The sequence below is a fragment of the Polistes dominula genome, unplaced genomic scaffold, assembly GCF_049000335.1.
Source record: "Polistes dominula isolate Pdom_NZ unplaced genomic scaffold, Pdom_raw_medaka contig_73, whole genome shotgun sequence".
Classification (NCBI taxonomy): Eukaryota; Metazoa; Arthropoda; class Insecta; order Hymenoptera; family Vespidae; genus Polistes; species Polistes dominula.
In genome coordinates this window covers 286,300-310,449 of record NW_028300951.1, presented here as the reverse complement: position 1 = coordinate 310,449, position 24,150 = coordinate 286,300, and the positions used below count along the sequence as shown (strand labels likewise).

Below are 24,150 nucleotides of genomic sequence, written 5' to 3'. Positions count from 1 at the left end.
CGATATTTCGCAATACGATAGTGCACATAATACATATGGCATACACTATATGATTATAAGAGAATATATAATTGGTATTAATTATATTTAAGTAATATAAGAGCCATAAAAATAATGTCGCAAAAAGTTTGAATTAAAATATGGTTTTATAAAATTTAATAAGAGAACAACGAGTAAACTTATTTCTTATACAGTGAAATATCTTTCCTTTAATTTCTCAACCAATAGTAGAAGAGAAAGGATATCACGCGGTATATTAGAATATTTTTTAAAGATTTTATTTTCAGCAACTTGTTGCACAACTATAATTGTAAGTCACAATTAATCCAGTTATTTCGCATTACATATTTCCACTTTAGTAACGTAACTTTCTAAATAGATATTTTGATAATTCCACTGAGAGAGGAAATATTTACATTTATTTACAAAATATATATCGTATTGTTGTAAATTTACAAAATTATATTTCAGTTTAAATCTATTTTTTTTTAGAACTGTTTAGGACAAGTATTTGAAGTTAATCGTACGATACATATGTTATGTTAATGATAATATAATCTTAATTTTCCCGCCAGAATAAACACGACTGGTGTCGTACGTACAATTATGTAAGTTATATCATAATTTATAATTTGTTATATTTTTGTTTGTAATTTACATTAATGTATTTCCTTCGTATATCAGTCTGTTATCTGTTCATTGTTGAACTTCTTAAGTTGAAGAATAGTTTATGATATATCAGCATACATGTATATATACATATACTTTCCTTGTAAATAATTGTGTATTATTAATTTCAATTAATAATCATATTTAGATTTGATATATACTTTATTTGAATATCACAATATGGTAATGTAAATGTAAAAAAATAAGAAATGGAAATAAAAAGTGTAATATATAAATGTTTGATACCATGTATGTTTAGAACTCTTTATCTGAAATATAAAATCTTTTTTATAGATGTTAGCTAGAACAAGCATTTGTGGAATATTAAAGAAACCAACAACTTATACTAATACGCTCAGAATTATTCAAAGCTATTCTGCTGTGATGTCGAAATTTGAATTACCAAGTCGTTTTAAGGGCAATGACAAATCTGTCTGGTAATTAACAAACACTTTTTAAATTAATTCAATGATTTCAATATAATATATATTTATAAAACAACATTTTCTTAGGGTTGAATATATTCAACTTGCCTTAAAATATAAGCCATTAAATTTGGGTCAAGGTTTTCCTGACTTTCACGCCCCTGAAAGTATTACAAAAGCTTTAGCTTCTACTGCAAATAGCCAAAATCCTCTTCTTCAACAATACACACGAGGTTTTGTAAGTATTTTATAAATATGATACAAGCGTCGAGTTCTTTAATATCAATTGAATTTTAACAGGGACATCCAAGATTAATCAACGCTATTGCAAAGTTGTATTCTAAACTCTTAAAGCGTACTTTGGATCCAAATAATGAAGTTCTTGTTACTGTTGGAGCTTATGAAGCATTATATACCGCATTGCAAGGCCATACAAATCCAGGTGATGAGTGGATTATAATCGAACCATTTTATGATTGTTATGTTCCAATGGTTCGTATTGTTGGTGGTATTCCTAGATTCATACCCTTAAAACCGGTAAGTGAAATTTTAATAAAATAATAGTTAAGGTTTAGTTTTATAAATAGATATCTTTTATATTGATTATATTAATGAATGTTATTTTTGAAATTGTATCATACAGAAAAATACTAATGGTCCACTTAGTTCTGCTGATTGGACATTCGATAAGAAAGAATTGGAAAAGCTTTTCAATGAAAAAACTAAAGGAATTGTAATCAATACACCAAACAATCCTATTGGAAAAGTATATACATTAGATGAATTACAATTTATAGCAGATCTTGCCAAAAAGTGGAATACTCTTGTTGTGTCGGATGAAGTTTACGAATGGATTGTTTATGGATCCAGTCAACATGTTAGAATAGGTGATAATTTCATTGACATAATAAAATTGCTATAGTAAGATGATTTTAATAAGCATTTTATCATATTTTTAGCATCATTACCTGGCATGTATGAGCGAACTATTACCATTGGATCTGCAGGCAAATCATTTAGCGTTACTGGTTGGAAAATAGGCTGGGCATATGGACCGGCCAATCTAATGCACAATTTACAAATTGTACATCAAAATGTAGTTTATACTTGCTCGACTCCAATTCAAGTAATATTATATAATTAATTATTATAAATTCTATTTATATACATGAATATAATTATGAAACATATAAATAAAAAAATATTTAACGAGCAGGAGGCCGTGGCACTTGGTTTTGAAGAAGAGATGGAAAGATTTGATCAACCCAGCTGTTACTTCTTCAGTTTACCAAAAGAATTATTACCAAAACGAGATTATATGGCCAAATTTCTTAGCGATGTGGGAATGTTGCCTACTGTCCCGGAAGGTGGTTACTTTATGATAGCCGATTGGACAGCTTTAGAGAAAAAGGCTAAATTGGAAGAAGAAACGGATGATAATAAAGATTATAGATTTACTAAGTGGATGACTAAAAATGTTGGTCTTCAAGGTATTCCTGTATCCGCTTTCTATTCATCTGAACACAAACACTTAGCCGAAAACTTTGTACGATACTGTTTTATAAAGGTATTTAATTAATTGTAATCACATATATAATAATGCATTATTCAAAACATAATGGTCGTATCAAATTTGTTTACAGAAAGATGAAAACTTGGAAAATGCAGCCAAAATTTTGATGGAATGGAAATCAAAATCATGATAACATTATCTCTCTTTTTTACATTTTTTTTTTTTAAATATTGTGAAATATTTGGTTATATACTTAATTTGTATTTATATGTTTATATATGCGTAAATTGTACTTGTTATGTATATTACCCTTGTTCGTCAATTAGTTATATTATTAGAAATTTATGTAGAAAAATCACCTCGGAGCCATCTCTTTGCATCTTTGGTATCAGCACCAAATGTTTTACCAAATCTAAGAGAACATATATTTATTAAAGAAATGATAATGAATGAGAGAAAGAAAGATATAAATAAAAAATTACCTAAATATCTTTCCGGGAACATGACCAAGATAATTAGGTAACAGACCAACGTGTTTATGATAAATTTCAGTTGATTGAATAAGAAGAGGGGGATCAGGTTTTGAAATTGTTACAGGTGCCCATTCGGTGCTTTGCCGATGTCGATAATTCGAAGTAAAATCACAAAGTGCGCTATTAGTAGCAGGTACATTGGTTGCTCCAAAGTGTGCATATCCATATGGAATATGTCCAGCATATCCTACATTGACAACAAATTAATATCACTCGTTTGAAATTTGTTTTTAAAATTGTAATTGCAATGTTTTCTCTACGCACTTCTTACGGTTTGTCTAATAAAAGAATAACGCGTTCGATTCTCGCTACTCGTAAGAGTCATTTTGCAATTGCAACACATACGAATATAAATATAGTAATAATTATAAATTTACATTGTATGATAGAATTTGTTTAAACTAATTATTATGGACCATAGAAACGGTAAAAATCGCAGATCGAAACAGCCGAATTACGCTACTAATTTAGAAGACAAATTTCTATTTTGTTCTCATTCTTTTTTTTTTTTTTTTTTTTTTTTTTATATAACGATACTTGCTGCTAATAAAATATTTTTCAGGGTTCGCATTATCCATAAAGTAAGGGGAGGGAGCATGATCTCTTGGAACTTCGTACTGTTCATCTACTGGCAAGTTTCTCATAACTCCGACGCAATCGGGACGAACGGTGATCATAGGTAATTTGAATTGACTTTCGATTAGCTAAATAAAAAATCAATTATTGCATAATAATGAAAATTTGGATTTATAGACATGTTAATGAAAGTTAGACGTTACCAAACGATCTTTCAAATTTCGCGGTTCACCTCTTCCGCTTTGTAGAGCAATTACTGTTTCGAGTTTATTAAGAGCTTCTTTATTTTTAATTTGTTGCCTTTCAAATTCGGCTAATCCTTCGGTAGCGAGTACCGTGTATCTTTGTCCGCAATTTGCATTGATATTTGGTACAAAACCTGTTGCAAGGAAAAATCAAAATAATTGATTTTAATCGTTCGAATATCGAAACCCACAAATACCTTCGTAGCCTGGAATAGTTGGATGAACATAAATGGGATCTGTTCTTTTAAATCGCGAATTGACGATGTCTATGTCATTTTTAGGAGGCCTGCTCACCTGTTTTATCAATAACAATTTATTTTTTATTTTAGTCTTACTCTTATTAATACAAAATAAAATAGTGTATAACGTTAACAAGGAAAATGACACATTACATTTAATAGAAATACCGTGATAACTTTACTTGATAATCGTCAGTGGCACGATTCGATAAAACAAGCGTTTCCGAATGATTCACGTTAGGATCGAGAAGAAGTTTATGGGTGAGACTTCCATAAGTTTCTCCGCATCGATAACGATATTGAGGGGAAAAACCGGTATATCTAGGAGAAATATAAATCATTCAACTTTTTCTTCGCTAATCTTATTTTTGTGCAAAAATATTTTTTTTCTTTTTTTTTTTCTCTTTCGAGGTTAACGACTTACCCTGGTATAAAATGTGGTTCTGGTGTTTCTAACAATTCTACACCAACGGTCATATTTGTAGATTCTTTTCAAAAATGTTTTAATTCAATTAATTCTAATTTATTTGAACTGAAATTTCATATTATTTTTTTTTTTTTTTTTTTTTTTACATGTTATCCGACATTTATCGATGTACTATCAATTTTGTAACGGCGTCGTCATAACTACACTTTGTTATTACGTTCGATATAAAAAGGGTGCGAAGATATTTTTGATCAAATTTTCACGAGAATCATAGACGGGACGAACATTCACGCGCAATCCATAGACGTGAATCATACTGTCATGTTTTTTTTTTTCCTTTTCTTTTCCACATGGAGAATGTTCAATTTTTAATTGACGACGATAAAAATAAACTAAATAGTATGATTATCTGCTTAGACATCCTGTTTCACGGTTGCTATTGCCACGAACGAAGAATCAAACCGGTTTGATTCTGTCACGACTGATTGTGAGTCGTGGAGGTGTTGACACCGCAGGCAATCCTTGCGATAGCATGTTTACACGAGTCTCTTAGTCTACGAAACCGTAATTCACCTTAATATTTTCCATACACATCATCTATTCCTTGATATCACGCACCGAAAATATCAAGTTGATCGTCGAAGTTGTTTGAAGTGTTCTTTAATATTTTATTACAAAAACAAACCAACGAATGATCTTGATTGACAAGCAAAGATAAGCACCAACTCGAATCTTTTAACAATTTTCGATGAACAACGAATTTAATGAATTACCTTATAATTGATTGCCAAGAGAGAGGGTGACCACCATGCATACACACACATATATATATATACATAGGATCAAAAGAGGGAGAGAAAAAGGGGGGAAGAGGGTACATTCATTGACAGAGTAGGGAGGATACGTTGCGTGCACAAATGGGAGAAGTTGTGGGAGTAACGTTTCGCTTTCCAGTTTTCGTAGGACTACGGACATGGAAAGAACTTACTAAGTAGTTACATCTACGCATTTTTACATCATTTTTATAGTAATGGTCATTAAATTTTACAAAAACAAAACAAAATATTCATATCATTAATCGTCGATCTATTTTGATCTTATCTAATAGATATTGTTAGAAGAGTAGCATTTACGTAACGGAGATCGACTTTTATTTCTAGTTTCATTTCGATCGAAATCGTAGGTCACTAGTAATCGAGCCTTGAATCAATACTGTGAATAATAAATAAATAATGCGTTAAGAAGATAGACAATGAGTCGCAAGTTTAGTGATGCAACACGCACGATGGGAATAATTTTATGCGAGAGACATGTGGCCTCGTCGAGAAACCAATTCCATCTTCTACGTGGATTCGGATTACGAATCCATCGGTTTTACCAATGCCAAGGTACAGTTTTTTTTTTTTTTTAAATTATTCAAATAATAATACATTAAATACGATTACTTTGTCTTTTTTTTTTTTAATGTTCAATGATTCTATTGCATATAAATTGATAGATTCACGTACAAATATATATGGAACGCGTTCTATTTTCATTTATCACCTCACGCATGATTCTTAATCTCTTTATCTCTTATAATCGTTCCCATCAACCAATCGTGATAACGAGTGCAAACATATACATATACAGGGTAATTGTTATATAGAAATATTGTAATATTAAGATTTAGAGAAAACGATTTAATCATATGCATTTTCTCTCGAGACATCTAATACACATTTGTTCAAATGAAATTACATGAAACTGCGTATCGCTTTCCACACATTGTGAAAGGTATAGAAAAAAACAATTGCTTCCCCTCCCTTTGTAGATAACGAAAGAACGTTGGAAAGGTAACTTTTCGAAGTAACACGCGTGCAACGGTTCGCCGAATTCGTGAAAATCCTAAATGTATAATATGATCGTCTTGATGGTCATCTTGTCCCCTAATTACATCATTCATTTAATAATTACAATTAATAAAACATTAGATCGTTAAATTGCGTTCTAACTCGTTAACACTGGTAGATAAGAAAATGAAATCTTGATTTATATCAAACAGGAAGATTGCAACCGACTACCGAGATAACAATCCTTAGGCTTGGAGAATTGACCAGGTGCGACGAGGGAGGGGGGATCAGACAGAAACGATTGTTTGCGTCTCTGTGTTTTCACACAATCATGTTCTCTTAGCGCGTGTCGGAGGAATAATAAAATGTTCTCTCTCATCTTTTTCTACCCTCGTTTTTTGACTCTTTGTTTAGCGAGAACCCTGAGCTTCTACAACTACTACGAGCGGAAATGTTATTATCGCGTATAGTGCGTTGCCAACTGTGGGTGTAGGTAGCGCGTATTTATTTTTTTATACAGGAATGATCACGTAAGCACAATTTAACCTCTCGCATTCTCCGAATCCTTTCGTGATAAATCGGTGCTCCACAAGTTTCAACCTTAAAAGTTAAGTTAGGTAGCGATTTCTAGTTTACGGTCTTCTCTACATCTCACCGACAGCATTCCAAGCACCCGCACTTCTCCAACGTACATATTTCATCCTGTCACAATCGTCGCATTTTCGCAATAGTTATTCTGGATAAGAAGATATCTACTCTATATAATACACTCATATACGAAAGGGAATGGTAGCAGTTAGTCTTAAAAAACATCCATTTTTATAATACACGTATACCTTATGTTTAATCCTTTGCACTGGAGTGGTTATTCTTGGTCACCACTCGGTTTAACACGATAATTCCAATAAACTGAGGTGAGTTAAGAAGGATTGCGAGCTTTGCACCGAACTGACGTCTTTCCACATATTACTGCGATACAAAACAGCAATATAGAGCTTAATGTTTAACGAATGTCCTTCTTTGAAATCATTTGAAGATACCTGCAAGAAATTCAGTAAATATGCGGAAAATCGTCTCGGGAGTTGGTGATTTGACCGAACGAAAGAGGCCTCGCAGTATAAAGGGTTAATAGACGAAGACAACAAATTGTATAGAAGAAACCTCTAAGCCCATTATCTTGAATAAAGGGGGAGCTCAATGATGCACTAACGGTCTTACGAAATCACGCACAACAAGCGTACCTTACCTTACTCATTTTGTGATCCCTTTGTAAAGAGGCGCGCGCGCGTGAGCACGTGCTCTCGTCACCTCGCCGTGCTCATACGAGATACGTGACTTTCATTGTATTATTCACCATAAAGAATACGCACACAGAGAAAACCAATCCAGCTGCGTAACTAGAAAAAGAAAATAGTCGAGTGTACATACTCTTTCTATGTGTTTTTATTCATTTTATTCATTTTATTCATTTTATTCTTCTTCTTCTTCTTCTTCTTCTTCCTTCGAGGCTAATGTCCCGACGTTGTGATTAAGCTTCTGTCTGTGTTGGTTGGGTTATACTTTTCTTGCATGGCACGTTATACGGGCGCTTTTACGCCATGGGGGAACAAAAGGAGGAAGCCGTTTACGTATACGCGAAGTCGTTACACACGAAATACGAACGACTTATCTTTCTTTATTTCTTTCTCTGACTCACCGTGCCTGGTACCTTGCGCACGTGCCTGATAGATAGATCTTTTACGACTCTTTCTCTTTCTAACATTTACATCAAAACCCTTTTCAATTTAATTTTAACTTGCTTCTCGCCTTTCTTTTCATCATTTTTTTTTTTTTTTTTTAAATGCCGTCTTTCTTTCCATTGAACGGTCATTAAACTCTTTTCAATTCTAATGTTGAGTTATACATGACAACTCGCGTTTCTTATACCTCCATATAAAAATCAATATTTTCTTTTGTTTACCTGGATAATTATTATATTTTTGTTTTCGATTACATTCGAATTAGAAGATTTTTTAAGTTAGCGCGAAATCGTTACCGCGTATTCGGAGCCAATGTGAGAACGGGTGGAAAGAAAAGGGTTGGAGTATGAAGGAAAAGGAGAAGGGGTAGTGTAAGAGGGAGGAAGCCAGAGGAGGGAGAAAAGACAGACAGAGAAGGCAGGGAGCTTTCACGAGAGGCACGAGCTATCAGTGTCGTTCGACGTTTTGCCAGCTGCGTTTCGTCATACCTTTTTTAAACTTCTTATTGCTTTTTGATAATCCTTTTGATAATCCTTCAAATACGATCACAATTTGACGAGAGAGTCAGTGATTTTTGCTAACCGGTGTATTTGATAAAAGAAAATATTAAAAAAAAAAAAAACCAAAATATTTGGCAATCATCGTAGAATCGTGTTATTGTGATTTGTGTTGGTATGTCCTATTAATAGTATCGATCTTTTTAATCGGAGAGGAGAATCATCGATTAAAATAGATGAATTAAATGTGCACGCGCGCCAGGTATCAAGAACACGTGTTCGAATATCGAAACAGCTTTTTCTAAGCTCTTGACAAACGTCATTGAAAATGTCTCCGATCGTTCAGATCTGATCAATAGGATCAAGAATAAAAGGATCGAAGGAATAGAAAATAATCCTAGTCCGCATGATCGTCTCGACGATACTTTCGAGCGTGACGGCTTTCCATCGTCGACACTCGCACGATGCAGGACGAAATGCCGAACTGAAGGTGAGTTAACAAACGAAATTCTTCGATATTCCTCCATTAGTTTTGTTTTATTCTATCGACGCGTTAAAACGAGCAAAAAATTATTATTCGATATCTTCCAAGTCAAGGAGAGTGCTCGACTAACAGACGACCGGTGGTTGTTCTCTTCGGATTAAATTACTTCATTGATTATGATAAAGAAAATAACAACCGCAACAATAACAACAACTTTTTTTTTCAATGATAGTTTTGATTATTTGACGAAGGAATGAGCAAATCCTTCGTAAGTTCAAGGAGTCAATGAAACGCAAACGCAAACGCAAACGGAAACCGGTCGACGGGTGGTCGAGAGAAGAGCCGCTCTGGATCTGCTCTTTGATCCATCTTCCTGCTTCTTCCCTTTTTAAAAGAGAGACAAAGATATATACAGACAGACGGAGAACAAAAGAGAATAAAAGAGAGAGCGAGAGAGAGAGAGAGAGAGAGAGAGAGAGAGAGAGAGAGAAGAAAATGCCGGGGGAGATTTCGAATCGTTAATTGAGATCGTGCAACTCGTTGTAGCCAACTATTATACCGTTAGTATCGTCTACTTTTTCTTTTTATTTAATCTTACATTAGATATATTACTATATTATTATTGTTATTATTATTACTACTAATACTATCATACAATCATAATTATAATATTATAATACAGCATCGATCTATCATGAGTATATTTGTATTTGCATATGCACATGCAACTTATGTAATTATGAAAGTCTAAAATTGTGTAAGATATTATATAGCATTGCTGTTTGTTGCGTTGGCTAGCAATATCGTGTTTCATTGTTCATCATACTTATTATCAAGTGAATTTTGAATTTGTAATATTTTATATAACGTAGAATAAATTTGTAGGAGGATTGTAACCATTTAACAAAACCGTTATCCATTATTACACGACATGACGTTGGACCACGTAGAACGTTTAGCTTCGTTAAGAACAATTAAAAGTAACCAACGAACTGAGCATTCTTTAATTGGCACGCACACGCATAAACGTTCGACTTATACCAATGACTGTTCTTACAAAATGATGACTTTTATCTTACGATTAAACGTCAATCGGTTTAGAGATTAAGATTGGACAACAACAACAAAAAAAGAAGAAAAAAGTATTTAAAATTTGGTTGCTTTCGGTACTCTTTCGAGGGAGTAGAAATTAGTACGCATGGCACGGTCACCTGTACGCCTTTTGAATCGCTCTCGTAAAACAGGTTTATCGCATAAACGAGGACGGATAATAGCGTGCGAAGCGACCGTTACACGTTTACCCAGGTTTTTCGCAAAATTTGTCGTCTTCTCACGCGGACCTTCCGGATGCGCGGATTTACTCTCTCTGTTTCCTTCTTAAAAATCTTTAAGTTCTATTCATTTCTCCTAGGGACTAAATGAACGATTAGGGTGGATTATGCAGATCTTAAGGACAATGTTGTTCGCAAAGATCTTTAACTTTGTAGAATTTCCGTAGTAAAGTAAATTTCTCTCTGAGAAAAGCATCAATGAATGAATGAATGAATGAATGAATGGGTCATTGAAGAGGGACGTGTCATCTGTTTAACGTCCACGTGACTAAACGAGTTTATAAGTTGGCAGATTGGTATTAAAATGCACGGTGGGTTCTCGGTATCGCTTAATTACGTCCTTCGATCTATTTATTTCAATTTCATATAGTATACTATAATAAATTATAAATAGAAGTAGGAAACTTTGAAAGAATTAACGGATCAAATGACAAAAAATCGATCATTCGTTTACGATTAAGTTAGACTATTGGAATTTGCAATCGTTGGGATTTCCTTGCAATAAAATGTCGTGAGAAAAAAGAAAGGTAGTTTAGTTGTAAGGAGGAGGAATGACGAGAAGAAGGTTTTTTTCTCGAGCACATGGAAGCACACGCGTGTGTCAACAGTTGTTAGTCACGTGGATGTCGCGGCGAGTGTAAAAGAGAGACACGAAAGAGCACGCGCGAGTCGTCTACTAATGCAGTAGGACTCTCGTGTGTGAGCTTATACTCGTGCTACCAACTTCTGTTAGCCTGGTAGAGTAACGATCAAGACGTTTGCGCAAATCGTTTGTTTCTTCAACTTCTCCAAAAAACGGACAGAGGGTACTCTAAATAATGTCAATCTCTTTTAGTAGTCCTATACCTTGTGCTATCCCTTTGCTATTATTTGACATTCAAACCCTTTCGGTATACTCTACATTAGTCATTTTTTAGTGTTGAAAATTTGAAGTAAATTTTTCAATTTCTACTAGTCTTTTCTCTCTCATTATGCATCGAGATAATGATAGTAAAGCTGAAGCTGACATCATTGAAGTATCTCATACCAGAAAGATGTAATTGCATCCAATGGTGGCATCTCATCGTTTATGCAATTTAATAGCTTAATATACAACAATCTAATTCGCGTTATGCAAAAGCACTGATTTACGAGTGAAACCGGATACCTCTTACAAGGGAAGAACCAAGTTGATAAGATACTGTTGTTTCCTTTAAATTTGACCACTTACAATTTGTATATTTTTTCCTGATAGAATTAAAAAAAAAAAAATACTACTTTACGCTTGTTAGTTCTGCATATGTACCTATGTACTTCTATTTAGTATATTAGGTAGAGAAAATATTAGAGCTTTTGCGCACAGATTTGCGGAACAAAGAGACGCCTACGCGCGCACTAAACCGGACGGCTGAGACTTTCTTTAGAAATATATGCGCAAGCGTTCTCTATTGTCACGGCGATCGAGTTCAAGGGCGTTGGCCCCGTACCCGATTCGAATTCACCATTTTTTCTTTTTCTTTTTCTTTTTATCATTATCATCGATCATTCATCATGTCTGTCGACGTATGCTTGCTTGATCGAATCGAAAAACCCTCCAGTTGTTTCTGAAGAAGAGTAAGAAGAATATCAAAAGGATGATATTTAACATTACTATTTGTCTTCAAGCTATAATTACTAACAAAAATAATTATTACATTGATGCATTTTTTAATTTACATCCCTATAGATTGAATTGCTACATAGATCGATAATATTTTGTATAAATTAATAGATAAAGTATTGCATAGAACAACAGTTATTGGCATATATTGGTATTTATAAATTGGAAAAAAAAAAAACAAACAAACAAATATCAACTAGCGTCGATGATCGAAAGAAAGTTTTAGGCGAAAGAGGAAGACGATGATTACGGATGATCACTATAACAGTCAATCTGTTAACAAGGCAAGTAAAGTGAGAAGAAGGTGTGCACGCAAAAGTGTCGGGGCAAAGACTTGCGTCGCGCGCGCCTTTCCATCGTCGTTGATACCGCGCCGTTTATTATCGTCGTTCCTCTCGTCATAGTCTTCGTCTCCGTCTTCGTCGTCGTCGTCGTCGTCGTCGTCGTCGTCGTCGTTGTCGTCGTCGTCGTTGTCGTCGACGTCGTCGACGTTAACTGGCGCAGACGTAATGCCACGCGTGTATCCGGAGATCAGAATGCAAGTGGCACGCGCGCAAATCAACAAGCCGAAAGAGTTTCGCGCCATGCGCGTCATCGATACACGCGCGCAATTTCAACTAATCGATCATCTCGCGATGATCCTATCTCAACATTTTCAAATAATTCCGATCAAATTGAAATACCTATCTAAATACGAGAGAAATACAAACTCGTACTTATATGTTACTTTGACTTTAGTATTTAATGATTGTCTACATTTTCAATTGCTTATTATCGATGAATTCTCTTACAGTAATTATACTTTCGAGCGTCTTCGAAAGTGGGTCTTGCCTCGCTGCTGCTGCTGCTGCTGCTGCAAAAAGTTTGCCATGCCCCGATTTACATTTGATCGTAATTAATACACGCTAATAACATTGCCAAATATAATTTGTACATTTTCCTAAAATAGAAAACTTAAATACATATACATATATATATATATATATACATATGAATTTAGAAAATATAATAGAACAGAAAAGAAAGAAGGAAAGAAAGGAAGAAAGAAAGAAAGAAAGAAAGAAAGAAATAGCAAGAAGTAACTTTCGCTCCATATCGGTTGTAATTGCGAAAACTAGGTCCGTCGTTTGTATTTTTGTCGTGCGTTCTCCACGCTTCGCTGCGTCACTCTTTTCCTCTCCCTTTCCCTCACCCTCTCCTGCATGGATATAATAATCTAGCAAGAAAAGGTAGCTTGCATATATAAACTCTCGAGCATGCGTTATATATTTCGCTTATGAACGCATATGTTCGCTAAAGTCCGCCTTGAACTTTCGAAGAAAGTTTCACATTTTTGTCCAATCCGTTTAATGAAATATGTAAGTACGCATTTACGCGTGGTACTTACACGCTTTAACACACGCGAAGTAAGATTAGCGAATTTCATGTTCGATTGGAAGGAAGTAGGTCGACGTCTTAATATTCCTTTTGTTACCGCATTCCATTCTATCTAATTTTAATCTAATGAAATTATCAACGTCGCTATTTTTATCTACTTTCAATACACGATTCAATACGAAATAGTATAATCACGTAATTAAGATAACTACTTAGACCAATATCAAAAGAATAAATCTGATAATAAAACTAATTCGATACACGATCGTTCTGTTTGACTATTTACTTTTCAAATTGTTAACAAACTTCTCCATCAAATCGCGTTATATTTTTAACGAGAATCAATTAAGGAAACTTATGTGTAATAATTGACCATGTCCCAGTTTAACAGATATCTCTCTCTCTCTCTCTCTCTCTCTCTCTCTCTCTGTATATCTTTAGTTGCTATTTTTATTATCGATTAAAGTTTCTCTCTTATGCATTAATGTTATTTTTCTCTTACAACGGATGGAACGCGCATATACTACGCTATATGCTTTCGTCGACGATTATATTATGCGAAATTGTCGCTAAGAAACTATAAAAGATTTAAGAAAGCGTAACAAACACTCTAAGAAGTTGCTGGCTAACTCGGTAAATAAATCCTCTACGTAGTCAAATAGTTTTCACAAATTGTCACAATAGTTGGCAAAAGTTGCTCCTCTCATATTTTCTAATATTTCTAATATTTCTTATAGCAAATTATTAATGCCAATTTTAGTCTTTGTTAACGATGATGGATTGTACTTTTCTCAAGATGAAAATAATCGTCGCACATCTTTGCTTATCTTCTTGACATTTCCACGAGAAGGAAGGTGGGGGTGGAGAGAGAGAGAGAGAGAGAGAGAGAGAGAGAGAGAGAGAGAAAATAAACTTAACATAAGCATCTCGATATTTTCATTGACCCAGTATCGGTAATATTTACGGTTGTATACGTAAACGGGACGAGAATCTTTGTCTTCTCTTTGATACACGATCGCTATATGTAAAAGAAGTTATTGTGCGTGCACAAGATCCATCGGAATTTTAAAAATAAATCCACCTACTGTCATTGATCATTGCGCAAGAAGTAAGATGTATATGCAAGGTAATATTTAAAAACATGCTACGTAGTAAAAAAAATTAAACGACAATCAATATTGCTCTGATCAAATAAGCCTGTTTCTAACAATAAGACAATTATATAGATGCTATCGACGTTAATAAAAATAAAAATAAAAATAAAAATAAAAAAACACAAGGATTTTAGTTAAATAAGACGTTAAAAAAAAGTCGGAATATTTGCACGAGTTTCACAGTTATATCTCTTCCTTGGTAGATACATATATATGCATAAATGTATAAGTAAGTTTAACAGAGTTTAATAGTTAAGCGTAATTCATTGTTTGTTCTATCGTGCTAACGTCGTATTCATTGCGGTTACGTATTTCCTTCCTTTAGCCGATAGTTAGAACACGATCGTAGGTAACAATCAGCCGAGACAATTTTCAGTCACGTTGTAAGCCGTTATCAGGAAACTCTATCGATTATATTCTTCTTTCTTCTCCCAACCGTTGGCCATATGTTACTGTGTACATACGTTTGTACGATATCGTTTTATAAATACAATGGAGGATTAAAAAAAGACCGATATTCTACTACGATTTTCGGTTAGTTCATTCGATCCTCGGTAGATCCTTCACCTATTCAAGCACTCGACCGAAATTATCTTCAGATTAGATTTAGTAATATTACGAACGAAGAAAAAAGATTATTAAGAGAAAGTATGCAATTTTGGAGAGAGGAACAAAAAAAGAGAGAATTTCAACGAGAAAGAGGGAAAGAGAAAAAGAGAAAGAGAACTCTAACGTCAGCAACGAGCAACTTTATCCTTATCGCATTGGAGACTAAGGAGATAAGGAAAGTGGCTGGTCAGACGAGAACGAACAGTACGATGTTTCTTTTCATAAATCGTGTAGTCTCGTCGTCTGCTCTTTTTAGAGTTGGTCGATAGTTATTTTACGTGTTTTGTCAACCTATCAAAAGTGACTCTAATGAAAATTCTTTATCTCTTTTGGCATAGTAAAAGAAACATAATAATAATAATTTGAATCGCTGAATCATCGTGTTCTCGCTAATGTCATCGATCGAGTGATTCGTGTAGACGTAATGGATAACGCATAATCGGTGATAAAAATAAAAGACAAAAAATAAAGTAAAAGAAGAAAAGGATATACGCGTTCAAGGTGTTATAACAAAATTACAAAGTGTAGATAGATATACTATCATTTAGTGATAATCAATTTTCTCGCGGATCATGTAACAAGAGTCTTTTTTTTTTTTTACTAACGTCTCAATGAATACACCTACACGTAACGCACACACATGTTATTTACGCGTATATATCATGGATGATATCGACTAGAACTTGTTAAATGATTCCACGAACATACCTTGGAGAGTGTATTAGAAAAATGTACGTTCCATTGGACGTGATACCGCTACATCATCTTCCGTATCGTCGCCGTTACTAATTAATTCTAGCCAATTAACACCAGGAAAGCTTGGCAAGCTACTTGAACGTCTCCCCCGGAGTCACGACGACCTTGCTCGTAAATTATTTAATTTCTTTTAACTTTGAACGTTGCAACGCGGGAGAAGAAGGAGCATTTTCCTTCCCTTTTTACGTTTCTCCGATCGCAGTAAAATTGTCGAATCTATTCGCTTCCTCAAATACATAAACTAGAACATATTTGCAAGTATATATAATACATAGATATAGTAGTATCCGGAGAATCTAAGCTTCTTCTTTTCTTCCTTTCTCTTTCGCTTTCGCCTTTGCCTTTGCCTTTTTCTACGTGCATAAAATCACGTTTCTAAACGTATCTTCATATACTTGCAAATTTTTCTTATTTCCTTGACATAAACGATAACAAGCACCGGGCGGGATGAGTTAAGATTAGAGAATATTGGAAGCGTAAAGTTTATCGACGATCCATGAAACTATCGAACCCGTCGATCTTACCCTTGGGAAATCGTGCAGCACGAATTGGCCATGGAACAACTACAACGGTCAACAACCATTGGCGGCTCGTTTCTATTGCATTTATTTACTAAACATCCAAACTAACGGAAAAGAAAAGATGATACGCGCCGCGTTAACGTTTCGCTAAATTTCTTATCGATCTTGTTACGTGTTTTGAAAAAAAAAAAAAAAAGAAAAAAAAAAACAGGGTCAAAGTCGAAAAGAAAAGACAAGCAAATTTTCTCTACTTTAGATAACAATTGAATTACAACCAAATATCTTATACGAAAAGTTGAACTATTTATGTGAAGTGTTTGTGATAGATTTAAAGGGAGAGAAAAAGAAAAGCAAATTGCATCAAGGATGTCGTGCAGAAAGAAAATCGATTCGAAGCTTTGGCTCGATTACACGCAGGCGGTAAGCTTACCTTCCCCTTCTTTTTACTCTATTCTCTATCTATCTCTCTCTCTTTTTTTTTCTTTTTCTTTTTCTTGTTTTCTCTAGTATTGTTCACCAACTAGCTATTCGTGCATCGTGATAACAGTTATCTACTACAAATTCCATATTAAGAGACTGGGATCTTACAAGTAACGAGTTTCTAAGGTAACGGAGTTAATAAATCGATTTGACGTTATCGTGGAAAGAGAAAGAGAGAGAGAGAGAGAGAGAGAAAACGATCGAATAGTTTTACGAGTGGTGCTAAGATTCAGTGTGTGTTAGTTAACAATGATAGGATAATTTTGTAGAAATAAATGCAATGAAAATTACGATGTAAAACTGTGAGAATAAACGGGATGTATGTCATATAAGCTATAGACACAAAATTACCATAATCTATTATGAAATAATTAAAAGTATAACTTTTGATCGATGATCGTTCCTTCGTGATTTTTATATAAAGAATATTACGGAGTCTAAAGGAGTGTTGAGTTCCCCCATAAAAGTATGCATGCATTTAATGTGTAGACAGTATAACAAGGAAGCTGATCACACACAAGGCATATTAGGTGTAGTAAATAAACCGGATGGACGATATGCGTTGTTCATAACGATTACCATGAACGATAGTGTAATTCAAATACACCGAGGACATTTATATAAAGAAAAACAAATTTGCATTAGGAACAATTGTTACGATACGACCAAAGAGTTATTCATTTTTGTTAGATGAAGTTGAACGTGTCACATCCTTTTCTAAAGAAAGAAAGAAAGAAAGACAGAAAGAAAGAAAGAAGCGAAGACGACACAACACAACGAGTGTATCGTAAAAAGTATGCCAGGCCAAGCCAGGCCAAACTATACCACCTAACAGAACCGTACAGCGGTCAACAAAAATGGCCTATATTACGTAGCACGAGGACTTTCTTGTCCACTCGACCAAGTCTCTTTCCTATTTTATTCCAAATTCCTTCTATTTTTACAAAGATTTTATTCTGCCGTAGAACGTAACATTTGAAATCAGTATTATTAAGAATTTGAAGAAATATTATTAACAAATTGAAACGAACTATCTGAAAAGGTAGAATTGAAATAAGAAGAAAAGTGTGGAAAGAAAAGAGAAAATGTAGATTCGATGAAAAATAAAGGGGAGATAGCGTGAATGCAAGCCATTTCTTCTATTCGCTACTGTAAGTTAGTACGGTTGGCCTCGCCTAACCGCGCGTGCAGTCGTCGTCTCACCTCTCTGCTGGCCTTTATCGAATCCCCTCCCTCTTTTTCTCCACATTTACCTGTCTCTCCCACTCTTACTCTCTTTTGAGCGAGTCGACTGGTCGCGCGAGTAGTTCCACCACAGGATTCGTGCGATTCCGTTGTTTTTCGTTCTCTCTTCTACCCTCTCTCTCACCTTTTGCATGGACTCGCGTGCGCGCCTGCGCCAGGGACAAAGAAATGTCAGCACCAGTAGTAGCAACATCAACAGCGGTCTTCGAAACGTACCTTTGGAAGAAATAGATACGAAAATATAAACAGAGAATAGTTTACAGTGCGTTATGTGTGAGACAAATAAAAGAAAAAGGTCCTTCGTCTGGTTTTAACATTCGACGAGTTTTCGAGGAAGTTCGGCTGTCCTCGAGGGCCTTCGTGTGTTTCATTGGGTAAACTGACCGGCGTCCTATCTTTCGTCCTCTTTCACACAAACACAAATACATACGCGTATAGTCAGGCCAGGTTTTATTAGTGCTCGAGGCCGAAGGAGACGAGTCGCGCGACGAATGTGCCGAGGACGAGTACCGAGGACGAGTGCCGACGGCAGAATGTCGTGTCGCTTCGAAATCGGATGAAATTCGATCAATGCGCGCGGTTGCACGCGTTCTTTTCGTCGATCCTTTTCAAATTTCATTACAATCGAAGGGAACAAGATCGTGCGATCGTCTTCTGTTTCTTCCAAACCCGAAGTCATCAAGGTGAACATCTAAAAATGTACAAAAATCAAATTATAAACGATTTCATTTGTACTATGAAAAAAGAGGAGGGAAAATATTGCAATAATTTAGGATGCAAACATGGGATGCAAACAGCGATGATTAATTTATCGAGCACCAATTACATTGATTTTATCGGCAAACGAATCGGCAAATGAATCGGCAAATGAATCGGCAAATGAATCGCTTGGAATGCCAATTAAAATAACGTTGACTCGGTGTAATGCATTATCGGTTTAACACAATATACATACCACATTTGCATCGTCCCTGATTTCCTCGAAAAATTGACCAATGGCCTTATAACGTTTATCGCGAATGACCCCGTTTCGAAAGTCATTGATTGCACCGGTGCACCGGTGCCATCGTGAGATATTCCTCGAACAAATTTGTGTATTATACGCTGATATAAATGTCAGAATTGTTTTGAAATCGATCATTATATCAAAATCGTAATTAATCATCGTTAACTATTTGAATTTTTTCCTTTATGTTTAACGAATATGTGCTTTTCATTCAGAAAAAAACCAACAGCTGTGCACTTTCGCTGAAAGAAAAGTGGATCGAACGATGAATCTAGTTAGTACCGTTAGATTGCATCAAATATTGTTTGTAAATATACACGAGTTTCACCTATGTGTACATATTATATATAATATGTGTACATATAAAATAGGTTGTAATAGATTGTAATTAAAAGTCAAAGAGGAGTCGTAAGTTTTGTGGATCGCTTCCTGCCACGTAAGCGTTTGCCCGGATTCCATAGCAGGAAAGTTCAATTCTCGTGATTCCTCGTTTGTGTTCACGCGTGCGACACAAATGTTGCTTCTCACACGTTCCGATCTATTATACGAATATGTACTTGTTTTATCTTTCCTGATAGCTCGTCAAAGATCCAGTGATTTCAAATCGATAATGTCTAGATCATTTATTATCAGATTAAATATTTGTCTCGAGGAGATGGGAGCGGTGGGGGGGGGGAACGATTGAATTCTTTAGAGAAATGAAATTTTGACGAAAAATGTTTGAATGTCTTTCAGATGGAAACCGAAGTTCGTACCTTAAAAGAAGAGTTAGCTCATACTCAAGAAACATTAAAAGCTGCGACGAAAAGATGTCGAGATTTGGTGAGAGAATTGGACAATCGTACCGCGAGTTACGAATCGGAAAGGACCTTAAGGGATCAACAGTTGTCACGGATTCTCCGTGCTCTATTGATCTTGGAAGCTCGATTAAAGCAAGAACAAAAGTCGATTAGACAGGTATTATGTGAAAAGGACAACGTTATTAGGAATCAACAGTTGGAGATCGCTAGGTTAAGACGTTACACCAAAAATTATATCAAATCTAAACGTGAGCAGATATTAGGAAGACCAACGGCTATTAAGGTCAACTTTGGTCCTAACGTTGATAAGAGTTCTTCGCTGGAGAAGACTGAAAAACTCGAGGTAACAAGTCAAATTATTATTTCTACTTATAATTTAAGAACTTTTGGGCCATCCTATTGAAATTTGATTTATATTAAATAATTCTGTGTTTGAAATGTTTAGAATGAAATCGATTCGAGACAGGACGACGATGATCTCAGCAAAGAGATCGAGAATCTCAAGTGTGAAATCATCACGAAGCTCGATTCTTCCGAGGTATTACCAGTCGCTTTGGAAAACTTGGATCGTGGGATCAAGAAGACTTATAGTTTTACGGGTAGCGACGTCTCCAAGACAAGTTTAACGAGTAGCGAAAATACCGATGCATCTATCGTTACTACCACTACAGAAGGTAGCCCTTCGTTGATCAGTACGGAAGGTTTTTGCGAGGGGGGAGAGTACGGATGTATCTCCAGGTTCGACTTTGAACAAGTCGAATAGGTGTACACCAACAACGGTAACGGATAGTGAAAATGAGACTACTATGATATTCGATGAGGATAACAACGAGTTGGAGGATGATAAGGTAGAAGATGAGGATGACGAATATAACGAAAATATCAGTGACGACAACGAAGGAGAAACGTTGATGGTCGGTGACGTTGTCTTTAATTCGACGAAGAAGAAAGCTTCAATGGGTAGATCGAAATCGCTAAAAAGTTCGATTAAGGGCTCGTTAGGGTGTACAAATATAATAAGAACGGAAAGTAAGGACGATGGTATGGATTGTAATTTTGTTTCGGAGGATGAAGAAAAGGAACAGGAACCGATATACGTTAATTCGTGCAATGAGAATAATGTGAAAAATTTGGAACATTCGAATGGGATAGTCGTTCCCGAAACTTGTCAGGATTATACTAATAACAATAACGATACGTAAGTATAACGATGATATTTAATATTTGTATTCGTCTCGTGTAATTTATATCTAATGTAAAGTTTTCTTCTATCTATGTTGCAGTTCGATCGAAGTCGAGACGACAACGGATGAACAGAATACAGAAGAGACCAGTGGCAATTGGTATAGCGATCCTGACGAAGATAAAAATAACGACGACGTTTTTAGGCATACTTCTTATCAGCCAAACAGTAATCATAATTCCGTCCTCGAATGTGTCAATCAAATTCTTTTGAGGGATATGGAAGACGAAGATCGCGTTCTTTCGGTACCAAGGAGATTTAAACACCGAGGTAGGACAGTGAGATTTCAACCAGCCAGATTGTCTGATATCGAGTCGGTTGGTTCGGAAATGGAAAGGAAAAATTCTGAAGAAGGATTGATGGAAAAGGAGACTCTCAGTGGTGATTTCAGTGATCAAAGATCGATGAACATTGGCAGTTTCGAAGCAACAACTTCTGAGGACGAATATGGCATGAGAATAGCTCATCCTGTTGATCCTAACGAAGTAGTCGGCTCTACCGTAGAATCTGTTCTCGTGAATGATTCTGAAGAAGCAAAAGTTATACCGATCGTAATTATAGAACCAAAGGTCGAGCCAGAGGAAGTTACAAATCCAAACCTTGTCTCCTCGACGCAAAAACCAAAAATACCGATTCAATCGGTGAGCCCACCTCTTAGAATGGAAAGAATCGAAGAGAAAACTTGTTTGCAGATGTCGACGAAACGTTTGACCATAGCTAAAAATCTTGACTACGAGGACATTGAATCGTTGCCAGAAGTTATGTTGCCATCGCCTAAAACTCCACCGGCGTTACCGCCTAAGCCACAATTTCGAAATAATACTTTGATATTGAAGAAAATACCTAGCCCGTCCTTTCTGATAGACGAAACTAGAAAAAAATTGTCAGAGGTCAGTTCCGCTGGACACGGCAAGAAGATATTTGCTCTTATCGGTTCGCCGATCGAATCTTCATCGATCGCCAAGTCGTCTATTAAAAATTTAAACTTCGACGAGGCGTCTACGAAAAATGTGGGAAACAACGAGGATGGTAATTTTTGGAAAAATAGATTCAACAACGTTAGATCGTCCTTTCAAGCTCGTCATTCAAACGAGAAGAATGTAGTCCATCGATCGCGTAAAATTCCAAGGGTTACGAATATAGTGCGACACTTTGAGGAATTTAAAATTGGCGGAGAAAATGAGGAACGATCTAAGGAACGTAGTAAGCCTAAGGAGAGATACGTTCGCGCGGAATTCGGCCAAGAATTCGACATAAGGCAAAACTTTGAAGAATTTAACCTCGACGAATGCGATCTTTCGGATGATCCAAATCGGCCGGAAGCCGATGGATCCGAACGGCTTGGTAATAATCATCTCGTAGTTGCTGTTAGTCCAAATGAAACTAATAATTCACTGACCAAAGACAATAATAATCATGTTACGACTGCTAGCAATAATGCGAATACTGGTTACGATAATTTCTTGGAGGCAACGGGTCTGAGCAACAAATCCATATTAACACCCTCGAGATTATTAAGCAATCATAAGAGTATGCTCAAACCTAAGGACGTTAAATATAAGAATAAGATCAAAGCAACGGCAATTTTAGAAAAACACAATGCCTCAACATCCAATACGACAGCAACGACGCACGTAAGACATTGGACCGGTCCGTTCGTCTGATGATAAATTAAACGCTTTTTTCAAAGCCATACTATTCACAGCTAACATAACATTAAAATATCTTAAATTATTGTAGATTTTTGAAATATCGAGTCCGCATTGCAAAGCTATTAAATATGCTTGCAAATTTGTTTGTGTATATGTGTGTATAACTAATATTCTCAATATGTTCCGTTCGTTGTTAAATGATTTTTAGAAATGTTTAATGGATTATCTACTATTATTAAAATATACCCTATGGTATTCTGTATAATTGTAAACAACAATTCTAGTTACTTTTATATTATAATAGTTCAATTGAAAGAGAAGTATTTATATGTGTATGCTAAAACATCTCTTTTGCCTCCTTTGTTTTTTTTTCTTTTTCTATTTCTGCTAGCTTTAAGAACAACAATAATAATAATAATTATTATTATAATATTAAAAAAAGAGAAGAATATGTTTAAACTTAAACCAATCAAGCTACGACTTAATAGTGTCATAACTATTGCATTTTTACTTTTATCGACTGACTCGCTATAATGTTCAATTGAAATACAAGTAATACCTGATGTGATGTTATTGATGTCATTTTTAATTCCATATTTTTGTATAAAAAAAAATATGAACGCTATAGAGAGGATGAAATTTTCAAATCAATTTACAATTCTTATGTACACATAGGAGAAATTAAATAAATGTTTAAATTACACTATAAATACTTGTTAAAAGAAATTAATAAATTATATAGATATTACCTATCTCATCAATTCAAAATGAGAAAGATGGAGCACCTGTTTGCATGCAACATGAACAAAAATTGAATTACGTGTAAATATTCTATGAAATTAAATGAAAAAAGAAAAAACACAGAAAAAATATCTTCGAAAAGGTAAATAAAAGGTTCCCCCTTCGTCTCCTTGTTAGAGAGAGAGAGAAGAGGAAAAGAAAATACAATGTTTTCGTACGTTCATAGTTGACTTGCGAGATATCGATAGGGGCGCCAACTATCGTTAGAGTTACCATACTAACGGAATTCAAAAGTCTATCATATAATTATAATATATATGGACGATATATTATTTCCATAATAGAAATAAATATGTTGATGAATTAATATGTTTTTCATTATTTATATTAGAAAAGAAATAATTGTAAATATTTGTT

The 24,150-nt window shown here is 35.0% G+C and overlaps 3 protein-coding genes across 8 annotated transcripts; 2 read left to right on the top strand and 1 right to left on the bottom strand.

Annotated features, from left to right (window-relative positions):
- The first annotated feature begins 44 nt into the window (after positions 1–44).
- On the top strand, positions 45–3,451 carry Kyat (Kynurenine aminotransferase). Of its 6 annotated transcripts, XM_015331731.2 has the most exons (10): positions 45–310; positions 493–608; positions 964–1,106; positions 1,182–1,332; positions 1,395–1,631; positions 1,738–1,981; positions 2,054–2,220; positions 2,311–2,661; positions 2,738–3,126; positions 3,205–3,451. In XM_015331731.2, the coding sequence occupies exons 3-9, from the start codon at positions 964–966 to the stop codon at positions 2,795–2,797; spliced, it is 1,353 nt and encodes a 450-aa protein (XP_015187217.2). In that variant the 5' UTR covers positions 45–310; positions 493–608; the 3' UTR covers positions 2,798–3,126; positions 3,205–3,451. The 6 variants fall into 6 exon arrangements, with proteins under 6 accessions (XP_015187217.2, XP_089028403.1, XP_015187214.2 ...); XM_089172277.1 differs by lacking the exon at positions 45–310 and having other exon boundaries at positions 326–608; XM_015331728.2 differs by lacking the exons at positions 45–310; positions 493–608 and adding an exon at positions 629–772.
- On the bottom strand, positions 2,887–5,239 carry LOC107072095 (CIMIP2 protein CG18335). Its single transcript, XM_015331733.2, has 7 exons — positions 4,625–5,239; positions 4,383–4,521; positions 4,159–4,255; positions 3,920–4,095; positions 3,682–3,844; positions 3,090–3,327; positions 2,887–3,019 (listed from the first exon to the last, which is right to left on the bottom strand). Exons 1-7 carry the CDS (start codon positions 4,675–4,677, stop codon positions 2,950–2,952), a joined length of 936 nt encoding a protein of 311 aa, XP_015187219.1. The 5' UTR covers positions 4,678–5,239; the 3' UTR covers positions 2,887–2,949.
- Positions 5,240–7,849: 2,610 nt separating this feature from the next.
- On the top strand, positions 7,850–23,702 carry LOC107072093 (uncharacterized). Its single transcript, XM_015331718.2, is given in 5 exon segments — positions 7,850–9,185; positions 20,033–20,440; positions 20,543–20,809; positions 20,811–21,295; positions 21,381–23,702. Coding segments are annotated over 5 exon segments (2,868 nt in total). The 5' UTR covers positions 7,850–9,101; the 3' UTR covers positions 23,005–23,702.
- Positions 23,703–24,150: the final 448 nt, after the last annotated feature.